Here is a 21,674-nt window from a genome sequence, read left to right as displayed (position 1 = left end):
GGTGCGGCGGAACCCAGAACTTGACGCGCAAATCGAGCCGTCCTCCGGGGATGCGGTGTGGGTCGAGGGGATTGCGGAGGTTGAGCCATCGTCCCGGCCCAGATCCCGAGCAAACGCGAAGACCGAAGTAATCGGCTTCTGCACCGATTTCTAGCTTCTCGCATACCTGGAACAAATGTATGAACAATGAGCTCTTGAAATTAACCCCTCGTGTAATCATGTTTCAACTTTTTTTATGAAAACAGTCACGGCTTGGTCTGTTATAATTGAAGTATTATTTTAAAACCATTTAGATAGCAATCAAGTAAGGCTTACGTCACTATAATGATAGCTTGCATCTTCTCAGAAGAGATTTAGTTATCATTCTCGTAGTACAATTTAGATATTAATAACAGTCTACCAACACGCAGGCTTGTTGTGAAAGCTAGTTTTCGTAGGTTTATATAATATACATACATAGAATAGAAAGTATGATAAACAACCGTTAATATGAGCCTGTCGTACAAAATCACAAATCTTTATCTCTCCATGTTTTAAATTAAACAAAAACACAAGGGTCAAAAGGCTATCGAATAAATTTCTTTTGCAAACAATTGCGTAGTTGGACTGAGCACGCAGCACCGTAGGTATATATTTGATTTACATGTTTTCACACAGTATAATGTTTACCGCATTTTCTAGAACTGATACAAACAATTACGTAATTGTTATTGCAACTGCACACAGAGACAAACTAATACCTGTGACAATGCAGGAGGCAGTGTTGTACATATATTTTGTGACGTTTTATGTATTTATGCGTTCCTGTTTACTGCTTTGAGCATACAGTACTGGCAAATATCTTAGCCGACTGCGCATATAATAAGCAAACCCCGATTGTTTACTGCTATCGTTGTTTCCATGTTCCAAGTATAATTTATAATATCTTATGGAATAACACATTTAAATTTACCCCGCCTAATGTATTAAATATTGTCACTTGTGGAAGATATATCTATTTAGTCCCTTCAGAAATAAATAAAAAAGGAGTAGGTTAAATTTTCAACAGGTCTCGGGTTTCCAAAACAAACATTAAATCAATCTTTCTTCTAATTACTATATTAAATCAGTGCCCACAAAGTGAATCAAAGTAAAATAACTTTTCGGACATCAATAACCCTCAACAGTTAAACCTCAATAAAACCCCCGAACGAGCAGAAGCTACAAGAAGCTGCCAATTTCTATCAAATTTTCCCTCATTAACGAGCCAGAATTTTGAAACAACATGCTCAGTTTGTGTACACGTGTAACGTTCTTAACAAATAAAGAATACACATGTTTACTATAAAGGGATATTTGATCCGATAGTCAATGAATGCCATGCAGGGATCCTATCGGTTTACAAGAGCACTGCGCCATTTACTATTTGCTTAGGTCGCTTAAAAACAAAACAAATACGATGTAGCTGTGTAAAAGTTTCATTTGCTCGAACATGTAGTCGTTTTTATTTACTTGAAATTAAATTATAAAAGAAATATTATTGTACAAACTGGAATTATTTTAAAACTTATCTTATTTTTTTATGTAACTGTACGCTGTAAGATGTGAAATGAATTACAGTTAAACACAGTTAAATAGTATAGTTATATTAACTATTACATATGAATGTGTTATATCACAACAGTAATATACAAAGTATGATAAAATACTAAATTAAGGGAATTTTAAATACTTATTTTCCTGTGGGCTACGGGACGGAGTATTTAAAGAAACCGACAAGTGTCGTGAAAGTGGGCATCCACAATTTTTTTTACTATTACATATAAATATTAATATAATACTAATGGCATTTACAATAAGATTAACAAGTCAAACACATATAAATTAAGGGTGATTTAAGAGTCACGCTGACCGTCAGCGCTGACAGCCGAACGTATGAACCTATGCACACACGCTGATACCTACGCGTTAGTCTAAATCGCTTCATACAGACTCACACGTTTTGGCTGTCAGCACGATGGTCAGCATGTCGTCAGCAAGACTCTAAATGCAGCCATAGACTCCTACTCGAATTTAACTTTCAAAAATTTTAACGCAAACCTGTCATTGCTACTCTAAACATTGACACCCATTTAGCCGAAACATACGAATCGAAGGTAAGCAATTTCGGCTAGAATCATCAAAGAGCACATGTTGAAATAAAACAAACGAACATTTCCCGCTGCACTCAATGCTAATTAAATATCTATTACGTTTATATGATGCTAATGGCTGTAATATCCACTGGTTAATGAAGCAATTACTATAATAATTTCACGGAGTTAAAAGGTTGCGAGATGCTAATCGTTAAAAATTCGTGAAAATGTCTTAGTATAAAGTTTTTAGTATGCAATATTTTACTACAACTATTTAAACTATACAATGTGCTTTTACGATTTGACTAACTGTTCGCCCGTGGTTCATATAAAGCCTTTTTCATTCAGTGTAGTTTCAGCTTTCTAAAGGTGAAAGAATTTTTGCAATCGGTTCTCTGGTTTTTGCGTGAAAACGATACAAATAGAGTGGATATTATAGTATAGTAGAGTATAGAAGAGAGTAGAAGTGCAGATAAGTAAGAAATTTGCATCACCAATCAATCTTTAAAAAATAACAGAACATTTTCCATGTCTAAAATTATCGTTCAACCTCATTATAAAATATCTAGATTGCACAATAGCACAGTAATTATAGTTCATGATGCATTCAATCAGTTGCATAGTGATACAAGGTGCGCACGCGCATCCCACGACCATGTCTCGTGATCGTCAATCGTTTCTTCTTCCTACCATTTAACATACATTGATTTGGAGTGATAATACCTAAGGCGGATGTTACGACTGTCTGTCTGAAACCGTAATAATTCCTAAAAATAAAACCACTTCAGAAAATTTTGTTTAAATTTGGATATGCACGCGCGATTTACATGTTTCGAATGAATAAGTATTTCATTTATAAATAACTAGCTGCGCCCCGCGGTTTCACCCGCGTAAGACCGTATCCCGTAGGAATATCGGGATAAAAAGGCCTATACTTTATTCCGGGTATCCAACTGTCTACGTACCAAATTTAATTGGAATCGGTTCAGCAGTTTTTGCGTGAAGGAGCAACAAACGCACACACATCCTTACAAACTTTCGCATTTATAATATTAAGTAGGATATACCTACTATGATAGATCCATCTTTGTTTGTTTTATTTACCGAAGAAAATAGATCTGCCAGCATTGCATGAAGCAAGAAAACAAGACGGAATTCGAGTCTGCATCTAATTCAACGTATATACCGAGACTAATTCGTTCACACGATAACATTTTTCCTTATCTAGATATTATAAAAACACCAGAATATGCAAAAAAAAAATGTCATCTTACAAGGTATTGTGTCAAAATAATAAATTTATAAAATACGTAAACATTATCCACGCATTCTATTACAGTACTAAAATTATCCTTCGAGTCGGAACCTATAAGATATTTGTATAAGATTATTCAAGAGTCATATAAAAAAATCCACTTTATTACATGCTAGATTAAACGCAACCGTATCTTTACTAAAAACAAACACCCGGTTCGTACTATTTCGGTACTTCAGCACGATATAAAATAAGGTTACAGCCACACTTGCAACCGCAAGCAAACATGTTGAGGGTAGCCTACTTATTATGGGTCAACGACCGCGTCCTGTCGTGAAATTTTCTTTCCTCAAGCCTCCTCCTTTTAAGTATCAAATATTTCATTAGGTAGGTGCAATTATAGCACACAGAGATTTAAATAAATTGTATGTTAATGCGTTCTTATAATATTTTAAAATTAAAACAAGGTTATTAATTACCCTCGGCAAAATACTTGCAATTTTTTACAAAAATTTTATACACATAATACGCAGAGAAATAAATATCTCTAAAGTACATGAAACTCGAAACTCGTTCCCGAGAATTTTCCCAAGTCCCAACGTGCGGAAAAAACGTGTAGCAATTTCAGCGATCAGGTTTTGGGAAATCAAGGTATCATCAAATTGCTTCTCCTTATTCGTGATGTAAGTTTTTTCGTTATAATTATATACAGTTACGATGTACCGGGAATTATTTTGTAATAAGGATAATTAATGTAGCTTCTTCACCGAACAATTGTGAGAAGAAATTCAACGAAATAATAATTTGGTTTATGACAATTTATTTTTAAATTCTGTTTCTTAACGTTGTTTTAATGAGTATTTACATGATTTTTTTACATGATTTACCTTCCTTTAGGTGCTTCACTCCAATATACAAAATTCGGTAATATCGATAAAATAATTTGCTGATTGTCTACAAAAACGGACACATGTGTAAGACTTAGTGTATCGATAATTACTGAAACCAAACTATAAACTTGGCGCAGGTGGGAAATCTATACGGCTTTGACAATAGCGGGAAAAATTGCAACCAATACAGTGACACAGTCTAAAACATGCTTGCAAACACCACAGCATATAACATCTGGAATCTTCCATATGTATAGCGATCTATACCACGCCTTTAAGATAACTTTTTCGTGTATATTTTGAGATTTCGCTCAAATCAGGTAAAGCAGTTAAGTCTGATAATTGTTCTTAACAGATTTCGACCCAGGTTAAGTTAAAGCTTATTACAAGAGAGATGTTTATCGTTCAAAAGGTGAGTTATAATAGTTATTATGCTTTAAAACATCGTGAAGAGAAATTTCGTCCGGAGGCCCGCTACCCGACCAGACGAGTTACGTAAATTTTTAATGCCAGATGTGAAGGATGGCGTCAAGTCGTTTAAAATATAGATGCTAATTTGTTTTTTTTTTCGCTTATAGTCTTGGGTAGATGGGCGTAGATAGACCTTTAATGTTACCCCACTAAATGGTTTTTTCTATATATAACCCCTACGAAAAGGTAAATTGTAACACCCTGTTTTGTAAATAATTTAATATTGTTTATTAGTCTCAAAGCAAATAAACACATAAAATGTAAGTAAATTCACTTGTTTAGTACGTTACTACCTATGTGGATTTCTATATTTCGACATCTATAAATAACATTATCAACTATCAAAATTAAGTTGCTCGCTAGAAACCGTACACGGAAAAAAAAATCACACAAAAACTGAACCGGTCCGTCTTTTGTGATCACGCCTAAATGCGACTCACATAGCCTATTCTTTCCCCAAGGTGTCTCATACACCAGGCACAATAACTTTTATTCGAGAATATATGTTACATACTGTATTACATACATGAAAAGTCGAAATAAAACTAAATCGGGGTAATAAACTTCCCACATCCAAGCAAGCTAGACTTCGATTCAGAGAGATTTCTGAACGGAATATTAAAAAGTTTGCAAAGCAAACTGGTTATACAATTGCTCCGTTCGGACAAAGAATAAAATTAGGTACTGTCTTTACACGTATTATATATCTGGTATATTAAAATACTTTTAAAATTATAACAAGTGTTTAATTGATGTCAATGTACTAGAAACGAAGGTTTTTGTACACGAAGTGATTATACTTAAATTATAGATAACGTTGTTCTAAAAAGCTGACAGACAAAATTAGGTTGACATCATAAATTAGATAAGTCCTTCTAAATTCTCTTGTTTTTTTTATTATCATAAGAACAAATCTGCATAGTTTTGTAATCTTCGACTTATCTTTGTTTCGTATATGAAAAACAAAAAATCATGGTGTAAGACGTTCGACGATGAGAGGAAAATGATTTCTTTTTTAACAAGCGAAATTGTTTTACACAGAAATAATACAAGGAAAAGCGAAATACTCATAACTGGCTATTATACCTTTAATTATAAGCAGAGTCATTGTATGAGTTTGACTCATTTTGACTAATACCCTTCTTGCTGCAAACATCTTGTATACTAATGCATTTCTGATTGCATTATGATTGAATGCAATAACTTCTTCACTCCTTGTCTAATGTGACTTTCAGACGTAAAAGAGAAAGCTCGAAAAACATGACAAAGGACATAATTTACACATAATCAGTGAAAGCATATCACATAACGTACCGTATCAAAATAGAACAACATAACCTTAAAAAATACATAAATCCGTGGACAAAGCGTCCATGTTTTCTTTACGTCTTTATCTAACTTATAGCCGCGTCTCCCTCGCACACCTGTGCACGCGGGAGCCACGCGGCCGATGCGTGAGCAGCACCCAACACGTCGGCCGACTAGTCGCCCGATCGATCGACCCTACATGCAAACACCGACCCAGCTGATTGCAAATCCTGAGAACGCATCGGTGCCAAATATAAAAGCTTCTTGGCGTCGTCCAACACATGTGTCGTGCAGATTGCATACTCAAATGTCAACAAAACATACATACATGGCATTTTAAACTAGTTAACTTACTGCAAAAACTAGATAAAAACAGAACATTGATAGATATTTCTAGAACAGAATTAAGAAACACCGCATGTTTGTGTGTTGTAAAAATAATGTCTTACTTTCGGTGTCCCTAGGGATAATTATCATTATTAAGAATTTAAAAAATACCCCAAAATATAAATTCCTTGAACAATCATGTAATAAAATCGCCCGTATTCAAAGTAGTTAACCAGTGCATTTATTGATCAGATATAATGGGCCCATTGTACTAATATCGGCTGAAGTACTAAGATATCCCATATGAATGAATCACAACTAATGATCAGATCCAACAGGATGACTCAGTAACGATGCGTCGGGAAGGTAAGGGATTAATGCAACAACACAATTATTTTATTTGTTTTAAATCTGAATGGATTTTGATGAAACTTAACAATAACATAGCTTATTCATAATCATGATAAATAAGCTATTTAATTAACTGCTATTGCCCGTGGCTTAATAAACATCCTACATCCTATTTTGGTATCGAATATTTGTTCAGAAGTCGTTTGTAAATAATGCCACTTATGGCTTTCGATACTCATACATTTAAATATTCACAACTACATATAAAACCACTATGTGTATTTATCTATTAACATACGTAATAAGCTAATGTTTATTTACGAATAAAGTGTTGGTTTAAAGCATTAAACTTCTATATAACTCATCATATGAAGTTAATACTTTGTAATACTGCCACTAGCGGATTTACAGTGATCTTTGGTTATTTTTGAATTAGTTGATAAAGTATTACATATTTGATTTAGGTAAGTATTTTTTAAACACGCAACATGTCTGAGTTATTTATTTTTGTACATCACTCGACGTAGAAAAGTGCACTCTATTAAATTCTTGTTAGAGTTGTTTTTAGAGTGTTAATTGACGAGCCGTGGGCGTCAGCGCCGTGGGAGCTTAGTAATAAGGTTCATTTTCGCGCTATTTATACAAAGGTCACTTATCTAGGGAGGTGAATGCCCTTTAGGATGAAAATGTATGCGTAAATATTAATAAAAAATAAATATAAAGAAGCTCTTCAATTCTCCTTATTATAGAAAAACCTACTACCAAAGTTGAGAGTTATAACGCTAAAGTGAACTTTCTGGTTTGAATTGAAAAATATTTAACTTTCGCACAAAGATAACATAATACGTTTAATTCGAGAGTAACTATCAGTTGCTAACAGCGGATTCCCAATGAAATAGCACGTTGTGTGAAATGTTTCGGAAATTAAATTGATAACGTTCCATATTCGCTTTTATTTCACTAACCACACGTTTCATGTTAAAAAAGGGGTTATCAAAAAGTAACATGTACATAGGTATATTATTATGCGAATTTGTGAATGCAATTAGGAACAAAGGCAACCTTGTAACAAGCCAAACAACAGCAGTTTTGGTAAGGTCAAGTGTTACGATAAATTTTATAATGATAATATGTTTTTAGCGTTGTACCAGTAACAATGGACGACTTACTTTGGACATAAATAAAATGTAAAATAACAAACATGGTAATAACAATTTAAAAGCTGTAATCTTACGTATTTTCTGTTAGGTATGTTATTTCATGAACTATCGAAGTCTGGGGCCGTTTCGGATAACTTAATTTGAGGATAAATTGTCTATTTCCGCACTTAATTCAGGGTGCTTCACGTGCTTCGAATTGAATTGATATTTTGTTTATATCCAAAAAAAAAAGTTTATAATTCATACTCTTTCGAATGCATTTTTGAAAAAAAAAATGTATTTCAGATACATAAAGCAGATTAAAACGAAGTTTACTCTATAGTTAACATATAGTATTCAAATCAAATTTTAACAATGTTATTCGTTACATTATTTACCCAACTTATAATAATAATGATCACAATGATCACCAGTAATTATCATTTATACTATAGATATTAAAAACTGTACGGAACCAGTGCCAAAAAACAAACTGCATCCTTTTCAACGTATACGAAAGAAGGTAGGTACTACTAACATACAAATATTCAAACATCACATCTCGATTGTTCAGGTATACAAGACGGTACCAAGGAGAATGACTAGACCACGAAACAGGTTTTATGGGTCTAGTGTCCTATGGTACTTACTAGTTTAGTTTGAATTCAATTATTTTAAAATATAACTATTACTACATATTACTTATTTAAATTTACACTATTTAAAAATAATTAATACGTATCACATTTTATTAGCTCTTTTTCATATATAACAAAAATAGATTTTTTCCACAACGGAAGTGCCTAATACCACTGCATAAATAGCTAAGACAAGAATTCGCAAGTAACCCTGGAGGTCATCGGTAGTCTCAGCACGAATCACATTCACACTTCCTTATAAACCATTTGTATGTATGTATGTGTTTAGAAATACGAGTATGAATACTCGTAAATCTTTTTAACCTATTTAAAACACGATAAAAACCTTGGGAATTTCTCTAAGACAACGATGTTTAATCTATCATAATGTATAAAGTAGGTACACTACGTCTAAAAACGAAAAAAAAAATTCAAAATAGGAACGACTATTCCATACACAAAGACATAAAGCTTGCCACGTAGAACAAAAAAAAATTCACTTAAACTTACACTTCTTATTAACAAAAGAGATTGCGTGAAAGTCACTCACCTCTTGAAACAAATGATAAACACGACCCATAACTGATTATACCACCAGATTTAGAACGATCACGTTAAATGCGCCTGATAATAATAAATTATATTTGATTTTGCAACCACCGCGTAGTCTATATTGTAATAATGATTACTGCAGCTAATAAACTTGCTTATTCCGCTCGATTATTCAATTTAATTATTGACGTTATAAATCTATTTATCGCATATTATATTATCTGCGTAGAGAGATTTAAATTTCGAATCTCTTTATCTGTGACGTCACGTGTTTTTTCAGGGCGAGTGGCAAGCCCCTTATCAATAATTTTGCACTCATTTGAAATGATTTTGCTGATAAATCTGTTTCTATGTCATTAATTTTCTGTTATGTTATTTTTGATATAGTAAAATCTGCTGTAGGTAATAAAAATTTTTTTTTTCCTTAACAAATGTCAAGATAAAAATTATTTTCGCATCCAAGACTACGACGCGCAAAATTTAAAATGGCATATCTTGTTTTATCTAAACAATTTTATTTTTAAGGCTAGTTTGTTCTGCTGTTAGCGGAACATTGTTACCACAAGATGGCCGACGATATTTACGCGCGAAAACCGGCCGGCTATATGCGCATTAAATTTGTTTATACATTCATGCCAGTCTAAGGTCGTCCGTATTAAATAAAATTTATATTTTATTACTGCAACGCTTTGAAAACAATTTGCATTGAATGCATAATGTATTTATGCTTGACTATAAACGAACATTCGCGCGGCGCCTAACCTCGCAAATAAATGTGCGATGATTATGTAGCCTTATTTTATACTTACATTAATGAATTCTCTATCCCATAATACGCACAACAACATATAGACGAAACTTGAATCAATGCGGGCTATGCAAAACGACAAACAATACCCGTGCATTTGACACCCTTAAATATAAACAACAACAAGGATAGGTCATGGTAATACATACAGGATTTATAACGGGTATACTCGTTTAGCGGTCTCTGATAAAACAAACAACCAAAACATTGTTTTACGCATTAGAGTGATTACAAACGTCATTGTCCGCAACTCGTCGTTTTGCTCCTGTTAAGTCGCGATGACGTAAGATATCCTTTGTGTACTGACTGGCGTAAGGGTAATGGCCAGCCAATTTTAGTACATCTACATGAATAATAATATCATGTACCAAGCTCTGTACTATACCATAAGAAATGAGATAATAGACAAATTAATATACATCATATTATAATATATTAAAACGGCTATTCACGTAACAAATGGCGTGATGAAAATTGAAATTTTGTATTTATTTATGGTGTATCGACTAAATACTGTGTCTATTTAAAACTCTTCATTGATATATTAACTTTAATAGCATTATTATCAAATTATAGATGTTGATAGAGCATAAAGCGTACTAGGCGACAACATCACGTATCTCCCTAAGGATAAGGTAGAAGCGAATGTAATATACCTACGTGCAGTCAATTTACAAGTCACTTTATAAATTCCAAAACAATTCTTGTAAAACTATACAATAAAACATACTTATTAAACAGTTCACTGGTTACAAACCGTGCAGACTTTGTAGCTTTTTACATTTGGTGACCCAATTGAATTTTATCTCGTAAATTTCTTTTTAATAATCGAAATTAATTACTTCATAAGTAGGTTAAGTGCTTTTGTATTTACGAAGCGCATCCAAAGAAACTAACCTTGCTCCCGTCTCCCCATACCATTTGTGTTTTAAAATAAAATAAAATCATGTGTATAAGCTGTCGCTCTTAACCCAGGTAGTTAAATTATCGATATGTAAGTCGTTCTTACATACAAACATACATTTTGCCTCTGATCCCAGGATAAAACGGATAAACATTCAAAGAACAGGTATTCGGCATTTTTATGTGAATATTTTGAATTATACATATTCAAAGTCTTTAATACATAAGAGCAGATTAACATTTTAGATTTGACTACTCGATCTTGATACTTGATCTTCTTCTAACCAAAAAAAAAACGCCACGAATGTTCTTTCAGCTTCTAAACGAAGTGATGACTAACATTCGTGTAGCGGTCGAAGCAATATCAAAACCGATCACAACAATACAATCAACAGTGCGCCCGAATTGAGGGGCGAAGTCCAAACTATTGAAATGCACATAATTCACGGCGCAATGACGAGTCCACACGAACAATCAGCTCCGATGTAACAGTTACATGAAAACAATAGCTACCATATATCAGAACACGGAAAATTTACTTCATTTCGTGCTAAATACGTTTTCAATTAAACTATTGGGGAGGCGAACTGTATTTAGGTTGTAAACAACTTGTAGGAGACATTACAGGCATAATTAATTGAAATTTTAATTCCTGTACTTAATGCAAAACATATAGTAATCATTGATCTAAAAATCTTGTCTTCATTCATCATGCACTTGGTTTAAGACTAGGCTTTCTAAATTATCCCATCTGACACCGTCACGCTCTTGCCATTTAACATCCGTCTCTATTCACCTGATTGATTTATGTATGTATCTCGTATATCCATAAATCAAACAAATAATGCTTAACCAACGCAACTCAATTATCTTCCTGGCTGGCAATTTCAAACTTATCAACTTTGTCAATTTATAAATAATAATATTAAAATTCTCCAGGTTTTAAACATCAAGGATTTAAGTAGAAAGTAGCTATCTAAATGGTCTACTTATGTATAATAGATATACAGAAATAGGAAGCCCAAAGACTTGTTATACAGGTTCTATATACAGGTACCAGCTTCCACGATTAAATTGTATTAGTAATGCACATTTGTTGAGAGTATATGACCATTCTTTTCAGGCTTAACTGCAATAATTATAACAATAATTAATTCTTCTCCTCATTTTGTTACCTTCAAAATGTATCTATGTTTCCGCAACTGGACGTATATTCAGGAAAACTTGTATATTCATCTAGAATTTGTATTCATCCCAGCGTTCATGTTTAATAGCGGATAATAATACTGATCGTGTTAAATGTTTAAATAACAATTGTGTAAACTATTGTGTGAGTAATATTTGAGATATTTATAGGTATATTTATCAATTGTGAGAGTTAATTCACCTTTTATTAATCTGGACATTCTAATGCGTAACCTCTGGTTGGTGAAGGAAAGCGTGATGAAATTAGAGTGTTTTAGAAACACATACTGTTTGACGGTTGATATTTGAGAAAAATATATAGGAACAGCGATTATGACCTTAACCTTTATCCATCACCAAACTTGATTGATGGTGATGATTAAAAACCGTTTGTCGTTCATTTTAATGTATTAATAGATTCTGAAAAACTCGCTTATTTTTCTATCTTGTAAAGGTGACTCATGTTCGACTTTTCTGGCTCTCCTGTCGGTAACCAAGTCGAATGACGATGTTATGTGTATTTATATCATTAGCAGCATAAAAGTTAATATTTGGCGATGTTATGAAGCTAATGATACCTAACGTGATCGCTAAGGTTTTGGTTATTGACTTACGAAACTTGGATATTATCCAAGTTTTTGGGGCTTTACTAATTTAAATATGGAAATTTAGGAAAAACTTGTTGTAGACAGAATAAAGAGGAAGAATATTAGAGACAAATAAATGGTAAAAAATGACATATTCAATTGAGTCCGAATAGTCATAAATTCATAAAAACATTATTTACTTATAAACCACAACGCTCAGTTAAATGTTGAATTCATATTTTTACACAATTGAGTTTTTTGCTTTCTTTTATCGTAGAGCAAGAAATTAAGATGTCAATCAATATGTACTTACGAGGAACGACTGATTAATTATAGATTTTATATAGTGATTCAAAAACTATATTATACGAATTTTACACTTCGAATCGTCTTTAAAATTCGAAAAAATATGAATATTCAATAAGCCGCAAATAAAACAATTGTATTCATATATCCATTGTTTATACCAATACTAAATTATGCTTCAAGTATTCAGGTAAATAAAACTTTTAACGAAATAAAAAACAAAACATTGCATCCAATTCTTAATGCGTATTAAGCGTGGGAGAAGTGGGGGCTGGCTTACGTGACCGATGCAGCGTAGTTTGAAGGCATGCCTCAAGGCAACGTTGTGAGCCCTGTTCCCTTAATTATATCTAACGATGACTTTCCTGTGTTTCACAAATGTCATAATGTATATGTTTTAATATTTCTATCAGTTCGAAATTATTTAGTTGCAAGACCAGTATTAGATCATCTCAATCTTAAATATGTCAAAATAATAAAAAAAAAACCGTATTTTGTCGAAACAATATTGTGTCAAGGAAAACTCAACCTTGTAGATGTCTAAAATTTCAGATTTCATATCTGTTCACTTAAATTCTTACTGATATAACCCAGATTCAAGATTCAAAAGGGTTTGCCTTGGAACACAAGCCGATCGCGACGATATTCTCAACAACTTTAAAACGGTCACGGTAAGCGAATGGATGTTGTATTATAATTCTGATCCCATTACACTTCGATAAGTGTACTGGTTAACTAACTGTTACCCATCTAAGGTTTAATTGGCTATTAGACGTCAGCTTAAGGAATACCGCAAGGCTTACTTTGAGCATGTAGCTGATCATCCGCTTTTTGCTGTGTACCATTATGTCTTAATTGAAATGCAAGAGATTTTTCTTTACAAGCTTTTAATTTGCTCTGTTTGTATGACGAACATTTCTTTGTCACAAAAAATTAAGGAAATTTTAAAACTATGCAATTCCGCATATTTTCTAGTTTCTTAAGTCTATAGAGACATGATATTTAGTATAACATAATAAAGATTTTGGGTTTACTAATATTTGAGTTGCTTTTTTTAAATGTGCCTCAATGAGTTGAATGACATTTAGTCTTATTTTTGAATAACGTCCTTTACTCGACCTACTAATCTGTTTTTTATAATCTTAGTTAATTTTGTATGATACATACTTACCTAAGTGCTAAATACGATTGAGAAATTCAAGTATACATGGCATTTCTTGTTTCTATATAAAAATACATACCGACTTAATATAACAAATCGTTATTTGCATTACATCGATTTCGTCTGTTTAAATATCATACTCACGGGGCGCCACAGGTGAACCAGATTTATCGCTTCACTTTCCAAACAATTCATATTCAAGTGACGTGACCGCCGAATCATGAATAGCTCCATTGATAAAAGGGGGAAGTCATTAACCACTAATCACATGGATAATAAGTCAAAGTCCATTCCGATCCGGGTTCGACGTCAATCGTGATAACATCATTATCAGTCATAGCAATGCAATCTTCTACGGTAATCAATGATATCGGAGAACGAAGATGTATTACTACTAATCGTTTTATTATTGGGTTTAAAGTGATGAAAAGTGTTTGACACGTGTCTTTTTAATGTACATCGCTGTTACGAAATGTATTGGAAGTGAACGTGTGTTTTATCGAGTTTACATATTATAAATACATATTAATATTATAAATGATAATCCTTACATTATGTACCAACCAATAGTCATATACGTACACTACCAGCGACCCGCCCCTACTTTTCTCGTTATATCAATAGCCTATAGCGTACAGGGATCATTTACAAATCCAACAAAAGTTATTTATTACTGCCGCTGCTCGTGTGAAATTTCTCAATAATTTGTCCGATAATTTGATAAGGTCTCGCCATGACCGCTGCGCTCGTACCATCCCTTATCGGTTGCTATACGAGATAAACAATAAACAATATGTTATTACAGTTAATTACACCAATTGATAATGGTTCTAGGATTTTTTTTAGATTTCATCCATCAATCAATCGTGTCGTGTTCATAATGTTTCGAATTAATAAGAGAGCTGTTTTTTGAATAATACTATAATTTCATTCGGATGATTTCCAATATATATAAATCTCGAACAGAACAGTTGTGGCTCAGTGCTAAGGACCTTCGAGACAGGACGAGTGTGCAAGAAATAAATAGATTTTTCGATTTGCCGCCAACCCGCACTGCGCCAGCGTGGTGGCTTGTGGCCTGAACCCTCTCAATATTAGACCTGTGTCCATGAAGTGGAAACAAATGTGGCCTGATGATGTAAAGATTTACTCCATTATGTAATCACAAGGATTTGAAGGATCATCTGTGTATCTACATACAAATATTTTCAATGAGTCGTAAATTTGAAGGCACCTTTAAGATTCTCGTCCCCAAAACCGATTGGGTATCGTGTGACATTTCGTGACCCAGGTCCAATACAATAAGCGTGATATCTTATCGCCTACACGCTCATGTGAACCCACAGTTCAATGTTAATATCATTACTTATTATTGTCACACGATACACTTCCGATCTCGCCAGATTGCGCTTTTGTTTTCATTATTTATTATCTGAGAGCGATTGTCGTTTTAAAACATTATTAATTATTTATCTTAATATTATGTTGTTTTCGTTTTTCTTAACCAGTTTTGAGAGTTGGGCAATTTTTTAACCGCCTTCAGGTGAACAATCCGACTGCATTGTTTTTTGCTTTGGTGCTCAGAAGTTTACCTGGTGCTCATGTGGTCCCGTTTCAATTTGATCTAGTTAGAGAATTTGAAGGAGGTTCGAGTTTTTGTATAGATATTATATTCTATAAATGACTCAATTGGATCCTTACTAATAATAATATTAATGCGACAGTAATTATGTATTATGTACAATATAAAACTGTTTAATAACTTAACTAATATGGAAACTTATGCTTATTTTTGCTCCGAATACTTAAAGCTCGCAACGGCATCTATTTAGTATCTCTGTATACGTACAGTTAACTATACAGTTTATTATTTTTAGAACCATCAGTATTAATCGTGATGAAATCGCACTAGCAAGACAAAGAAATGTGGCAACACATAATGAAAATTTAATAAGCATGTTTGAAATTGCTTCAAAGATAAGTAATACGAAGGTAGCTGGGTAAATGATTGCAATGTGAGTCAAGGTTCGATACCCGTGATCTCCGTCACGTACTCTCATAGACAGTTACTATTTAACATTAAGTAGCTGCAGAGATATAGATCGATTAGTATGTTTGTTTCTCTTGAACATAAAATCGTCAAAATTCCGTGTCCGCTAGTGGGGTATGGAGCAGATGATACACATCTGTTTCACTGATTGATTTCTTTGTGGAGAAGTAGGTGATCAGACTTCTGTGTACTGCCAGACCTTTCTTGTGCGTCGCCAGCGGGAATCTATCCTACGACTCCTCAGTTCTACGCGCACACGTAAACCACTATACCAAGGAGGCGGTCAAAACGTCAGAACGCTTTATTTTGGAAAAATCAGAATTCATCAAAAACAAATTTAAAAAATACATTTTAAAACTTATAAACTGTAGGATGAATGATCACGTACTTGTTTTAATGAGATCATATCAGATTTATGAGTCTTATTTAAGACGCCATTTTGCTGTAATGAAATGAAAATTTACTGAATTACATACATGATAATGATAAACACAGGTTAATTAAAGTAAGTACTTTTTATATCTCATTACTAGCTGTTCGCTCCGGCTTCGCCCGTGGTACATATATAACCTGTCATCACCATGTCAGTGAAGTTGGAGATTTTTAATGGTGAAAGAATTTTTTAAATCAAACCAGATGTTTTTGTGTGACAACATTACAAACATACTTAAATACAAAACTTTTTCTTTATTAGTATAGATTGCTTAAATAAGTTAAATATCGAAATTAGAAAAGAAATCTTAAATAGGTCAAATTTATATTTTAACAAATTATCAAAATACTTATTTATTTTATAATATCAGCGGGAAATAATGACAATGTAATGTTATCTACATTAAAGGTCGTATCATTAAGGGCAAATATTATCTCGGGAGGTAATTGACCCTAAACGTGAAGGCCTTTTGTTGAATCAGAGACTGCAAGGCTCCATTATAAAATACAAGGGAACGCCTCCGGCATCATCTGATTTGTATAACTTAATAATTATTATTATAGAACCAAAAATCCCTTCTGTTTAATTTTAAGCTTCATTGTAATGATCTGTTATTTTAAATCCATATTAATAAAAATAAATCACTAAAACAACAAAACTATTTAAACAGTGTTACGATATCAGATGAAATTTTTTATGAGCATTGATTATTTCACATTACTTACATCATCATCATCATCAAAGAATAGTTTCTTTGAACCTACTAATCACAGCTCTTTATCTGCGTTCAAAGAAAACCTAGTTTTCCCAAAGTATATAAAATTAAAATACCACACGGTTTTACCACGTGTGACGTCATCGCCGTGAGCTGCCATCGGTACAAAGTCCAATGAGAACGGTCACTTGTTTAAACTATTCATAAAACAATGAACATTGTTTCGTAAAATATTCATGTTTTATGCTGAATGGAATAAAATTTGACCCTTATTTTTCATCAACATGTTGATTAATGAATCTTAAAGAATAGACTATTCAAATATAGAACGAAGAATATACTAGACTAATAGACTAGAAGTTTCGATTTCACGTTTTAAAACAATTTTTCAATTTCTACATCAAATTCTATGAACAAATTAAATAAATAAAATTGAAATAAATCCGGCGTTAAACCATTTTATCAGCCAGCAACCGAACCGTACTGCAAATAGAACTCTACAAACGTGTCAAATCATAATTTTTCATACATTGCATATAAAACTGTATGCACACACATAAAATTGTTGTTGAAAAAATATTGTGTAACACCGCTCTGAAATAACCAATGACAAACTTGTAAATGTGAAGGTACCATGACTGTGTCCAGTCCAAAGTCCACACTGTTGTTTGAACACGTAACTAATACTACTATGGCAGTTAGTTATTTAACATTGGTGCGACATAAATACTAAATTCTTTTTGGTGTAGGTAACTAATCGACCTAACTATGTTTAAGAGTGGTATATGTTATACTTATGTAATACCTGACTTATATTCTTTTAACAGGATCTTATGTAGCGATACCACCAAGTTGGGCCAGCCGAGTCAATTGACATGTAGTGAACTATTAATTAGAATGCTTATTAATGTGTGTATGTTTTTTTTTATTTTTTTTTTTTTTGAACAAGATTATTTGAATAATCTCGTTGCTAGCTGAGAAAGCGATAAAAATATCAATTCTATTTTCTATTCATAAAACTAGTTTGATTTTTTGTTACCTACATAATAAACGAGCAAGATGGAACGGTCAACGGTCTAAGCCTATTATTGTATTTAATAGGATTTGAAGCCCTACTAGCTCGTGTTACGTAACTTAAGAGTATAGGTTTAAACTTAGAGCTGTAGCTTAGAGCTGTAGAGGTTTATGTTATAAACTAGTTTTTTGTCCAAGCTTTTGCTGGGTTGATAGATAATCAGAAATAGGCTTGATACAGGCACAAGTACATAAAGCAAAATTTCATAGTGATATGCACCTTCTGAACTATCGATCGTTTTGTTTAATTTATGATTTAAACGTACCCAGATGTAAGTATTTACTATTTAACTAGCTGCGTCGCGCAGTTTCCCCCGCGTAAGACTGTAACCCATAGAAATATGGAGATAAAAAGTTGACCATCTTATTCCACTTGTCCAGCTATCGTCGTACCAAATTTCATTGCAATCGGTTCAATAGTTTATGCGTGAAAGTGTAACATATATACACATACATATCTTCTCAAAAACTTCGGCATTTACGATATTAATTAGTAGGATAAAGTATTTAACTAATTATATTCTTGTTAACACCAATATATTGATGTCCGCATCCTTCAGATTGGTGTTTCAAAAAAGTTTACACCAATTGTGAAATATTGCTGACACTTTAAACGATGGGCAATTTTGACGTCACGGTACAAAGTGCACAGCTATTTGAAAGTTCAAACAGCTACACTTACTCAATTATTATTCAGCATTCAGACCAATCTAATTGAAGTAGCCTAGATTTTACTTTATTAAAACGTACGCCCGTGTCCGTGATCTAGGTATTTGAAATTCAAAACGTTTACATGCTTATCATCGGTTTTGTGAAATGATTTTTTTTTTTTTTTTATATCAATTAAATCACAAAGTACATTTGAAAAACGGAGTGCAAAATTTTATTAAATATTATGTTCTTACGTATATCATGAAATTTATAATTTCGAAATAAAATTATTTCAAATTACAATCAAACCAGCATAATGAAATGAATAGATTATGCTCAGAATAATATAATTTACTACATGTATATACAAATTAGTTCCTCATGTACGTAAATATATTGCACGGCGAGGACAAAGCCGCGGGAGTCGGTTAGTCTAAAAAAGTTAGTTGCTAAGAAGCTTGAACATTGCAACTCCTAACCTAGCGTCCGCGTCACACCGGTGATTGTAAGGGTACAAAGTCCACGCCGCAGCTGAGCCCGCCACGCGGTGCGCACGTGATGGATGCGTGATAGCAACGATTATTATCTCGCCGTGTTCTTTATTCTAATATAATTTCAAGTAAACGGTGCATGTACAACATGCTGCCTATTCACGTCTTTATTCCACTTAGCTTGTGCATAGAGCAGTATTGTTTTTTTTTAATTTTTCAATTAAGGAACGTTACGGGCACATGGATTTAAACGTTAATTTTATAATGAGAAAACGAATTTCATATAAAATCTAAGTCATCGCAATGTAATCACAAGCTGTGAACCAAATGATAAATAAACAAAGGAGTGTGCCGGGGCCTGGGTGCACCGTTATCAAACCCCAATGGCATATTGTATGAAATTATAACTACAGCTACAGATTATAAAACAACTATAGCTTACTATGTAAGTACCTACAATGTAACGGATCTTAATATTATGCAACTGTAAGACGTATATACAGGAGTATCTACGTAGACGATATATTATTATATTCTTCGTGACTCAGATGATAATTACAGCAAAAAGCGGGTTGCCTTTTACGATAATATCCTTTATAATTGTCATTAGACTTATGACTATTCGTACGTTTGATTTCCGTAATGCGAATAATCTGTTATAATTTGGTTACCGAGATAGGGAAATAAGGACACAATCTTAAATTAGAAAATTAAACACTTAAAATTGTATGTCCCCGTTTCGTTTTATATTGCATTGGAGAGTTGCCAAGCCGCATCGTACTTCGAATCGAAACAACATTTAAAGCATTTTGGCGCCGAAAATAAAGAAAGTTGTATAGATTACCAACAATTATCTATGAAAACCGATCATAAAAGAAGTTCATTGCATAGCAACGTTTTAGACTTCCGGAATCCGGATTAGCAGCAACAGGTTTAACAGTTTTAGCGATCAGGCCAAGTATAAGTAATGGATTTATTAAATTAGTATGATGTACCGATTTTAAAGCAAAATTACACACGTAATTAAATCAAATATAATATAGTTTAATTAAGAAAAAAATTGAATAGAAAAATATCTTTCATTGATAGACATTGTCCGTTGTTTTGATAATGGCCTCTATTTCGATATTTATAACATAAATTACACATTTACTGGGTGAGTATCGCTTCATTTGATAAACTATTACGTCGATAAAATTAAAATTTTCAAATAATCCGTCTCGTAACAGTGAAGGTAAAACGTGAACAATGCCGAGTCCAAAGTCCACAAGGTAAACTGACGTTACAATCGCTAGTTACGGTTTCTATTTTAACTATGTATGCATTACTATTTGTAACTTAGCGTTTTAAATAGCTTTAGATACCTGCTAAAATTGCTTGCCGGTTTTCATAAATATTCACAATCATAATAATATGTTAATGCTATGATAAAATTTAATCTTAAATAATCCAGTTGCAACCTGAATACTTCATCGTGGTGTCTTTTCAATTGGTTGGCACTAGTTTTTATAGGCCATTATGATAATATATTATTGCCAGTAATTAATAAATGTGTAAACAAGATAATATTACAACAGGTATAAATATAATTAGGTAAATAATATTAATGAATAAATTAATACAATGTAACTTACCCTTTCCAATAATTGCTGTCCAATAGCATTGCTATCCACCTTAACTTCCAGAATCACAGAATTTGGTTGGCTAACTAACCACATTTTGATATTTAAAATCTTGGTGAAAACCGAAAACAACAAATAGATCGAACGTTAATACGTATCAACTAAATAAACACTTCTTTTACTGTTTATCTCACACGCGTAAAGAATTTATTTAAAAAAGTCTTTCTCAATTCGCTCTGTGCAATGTTTATCGCGTATTCTTTGTGGAAGTAAAACTGTGAATACTTCCAGACGACGGCCATACTACGTTAAGTTTGCCACCGAAATGATAAAGAACTGTGACGTGACGCAAAACGACCAAGAATAGAACGCCAGTCGTGGCATAACGTTGTGCGGACATATGTTTCACGCAACGTACATTGCTGCTTTAGCAGCAACGGCACATTCACGTAATAATCAACAAAATTCAATGAAAGTTATATTAAATACGTAGTCGTAAATAGAATGTTTTTTTCGAATATAATACATCTTTCCTTTCATGAACTTTAGGTGAATAGACAGAGATGCAAAATCAGTGACGATCCCCACTATGTCATGGATTTAGACTCGTTGTTTGTGATATGAAAAGGAAAGTTGTTTTGA

At 33.0% G+C, this 21,674-nt stretch overlaps 1 protein-coding gene across 1 annotated transcript in view; it reads right to left on the bottom strand.

The window, feature by feature from the left end:
• The window catches only part of LOC119837142 (E3 ubiquitin-protein ligase MYLIP-A), a 27,077-nt gene extending 5,723 nt beyond the window's left edge, over positions 1–21,354 (bottom strand). Inside the window, exons 1-2 of the mRNA XM_038362663.1 lie at positions 21,045–21,354; positions 2–166 (exon numbers count right to left, since the gene is read on the bottom strand). Of these exons, the coding sequence (XP_038218591.1) occupies positions 2–166; positions 21,045–21,128 (249 nt within the window). The 5' untranslated portion in view covers positions 21,129–21,354. The remainder of the gene's footprint in view (position 1; positions 167–21,044) is intronic.
• Positions 21,355–21,674: the final 320 nt, after the last annotated feature.

This window comes from Zerene cesonia, chromosome 26 (genome assembly GCF_012273895.1).
Source record: "Zerene cesonia ecotype Mississippi chromosome 26, Zerene_cesonia_1.1, whole genome shotgun sequence".
Taxonomy (NCBI): Eukaryota; Metazoa; Arthropoda; class Insecta; order Lepidoptera; family Pieridae; genus Zerene; species Zerene cesonia.
This window is presented reverse-complemented; position numbering and strand designations above follow the sequence as displayed.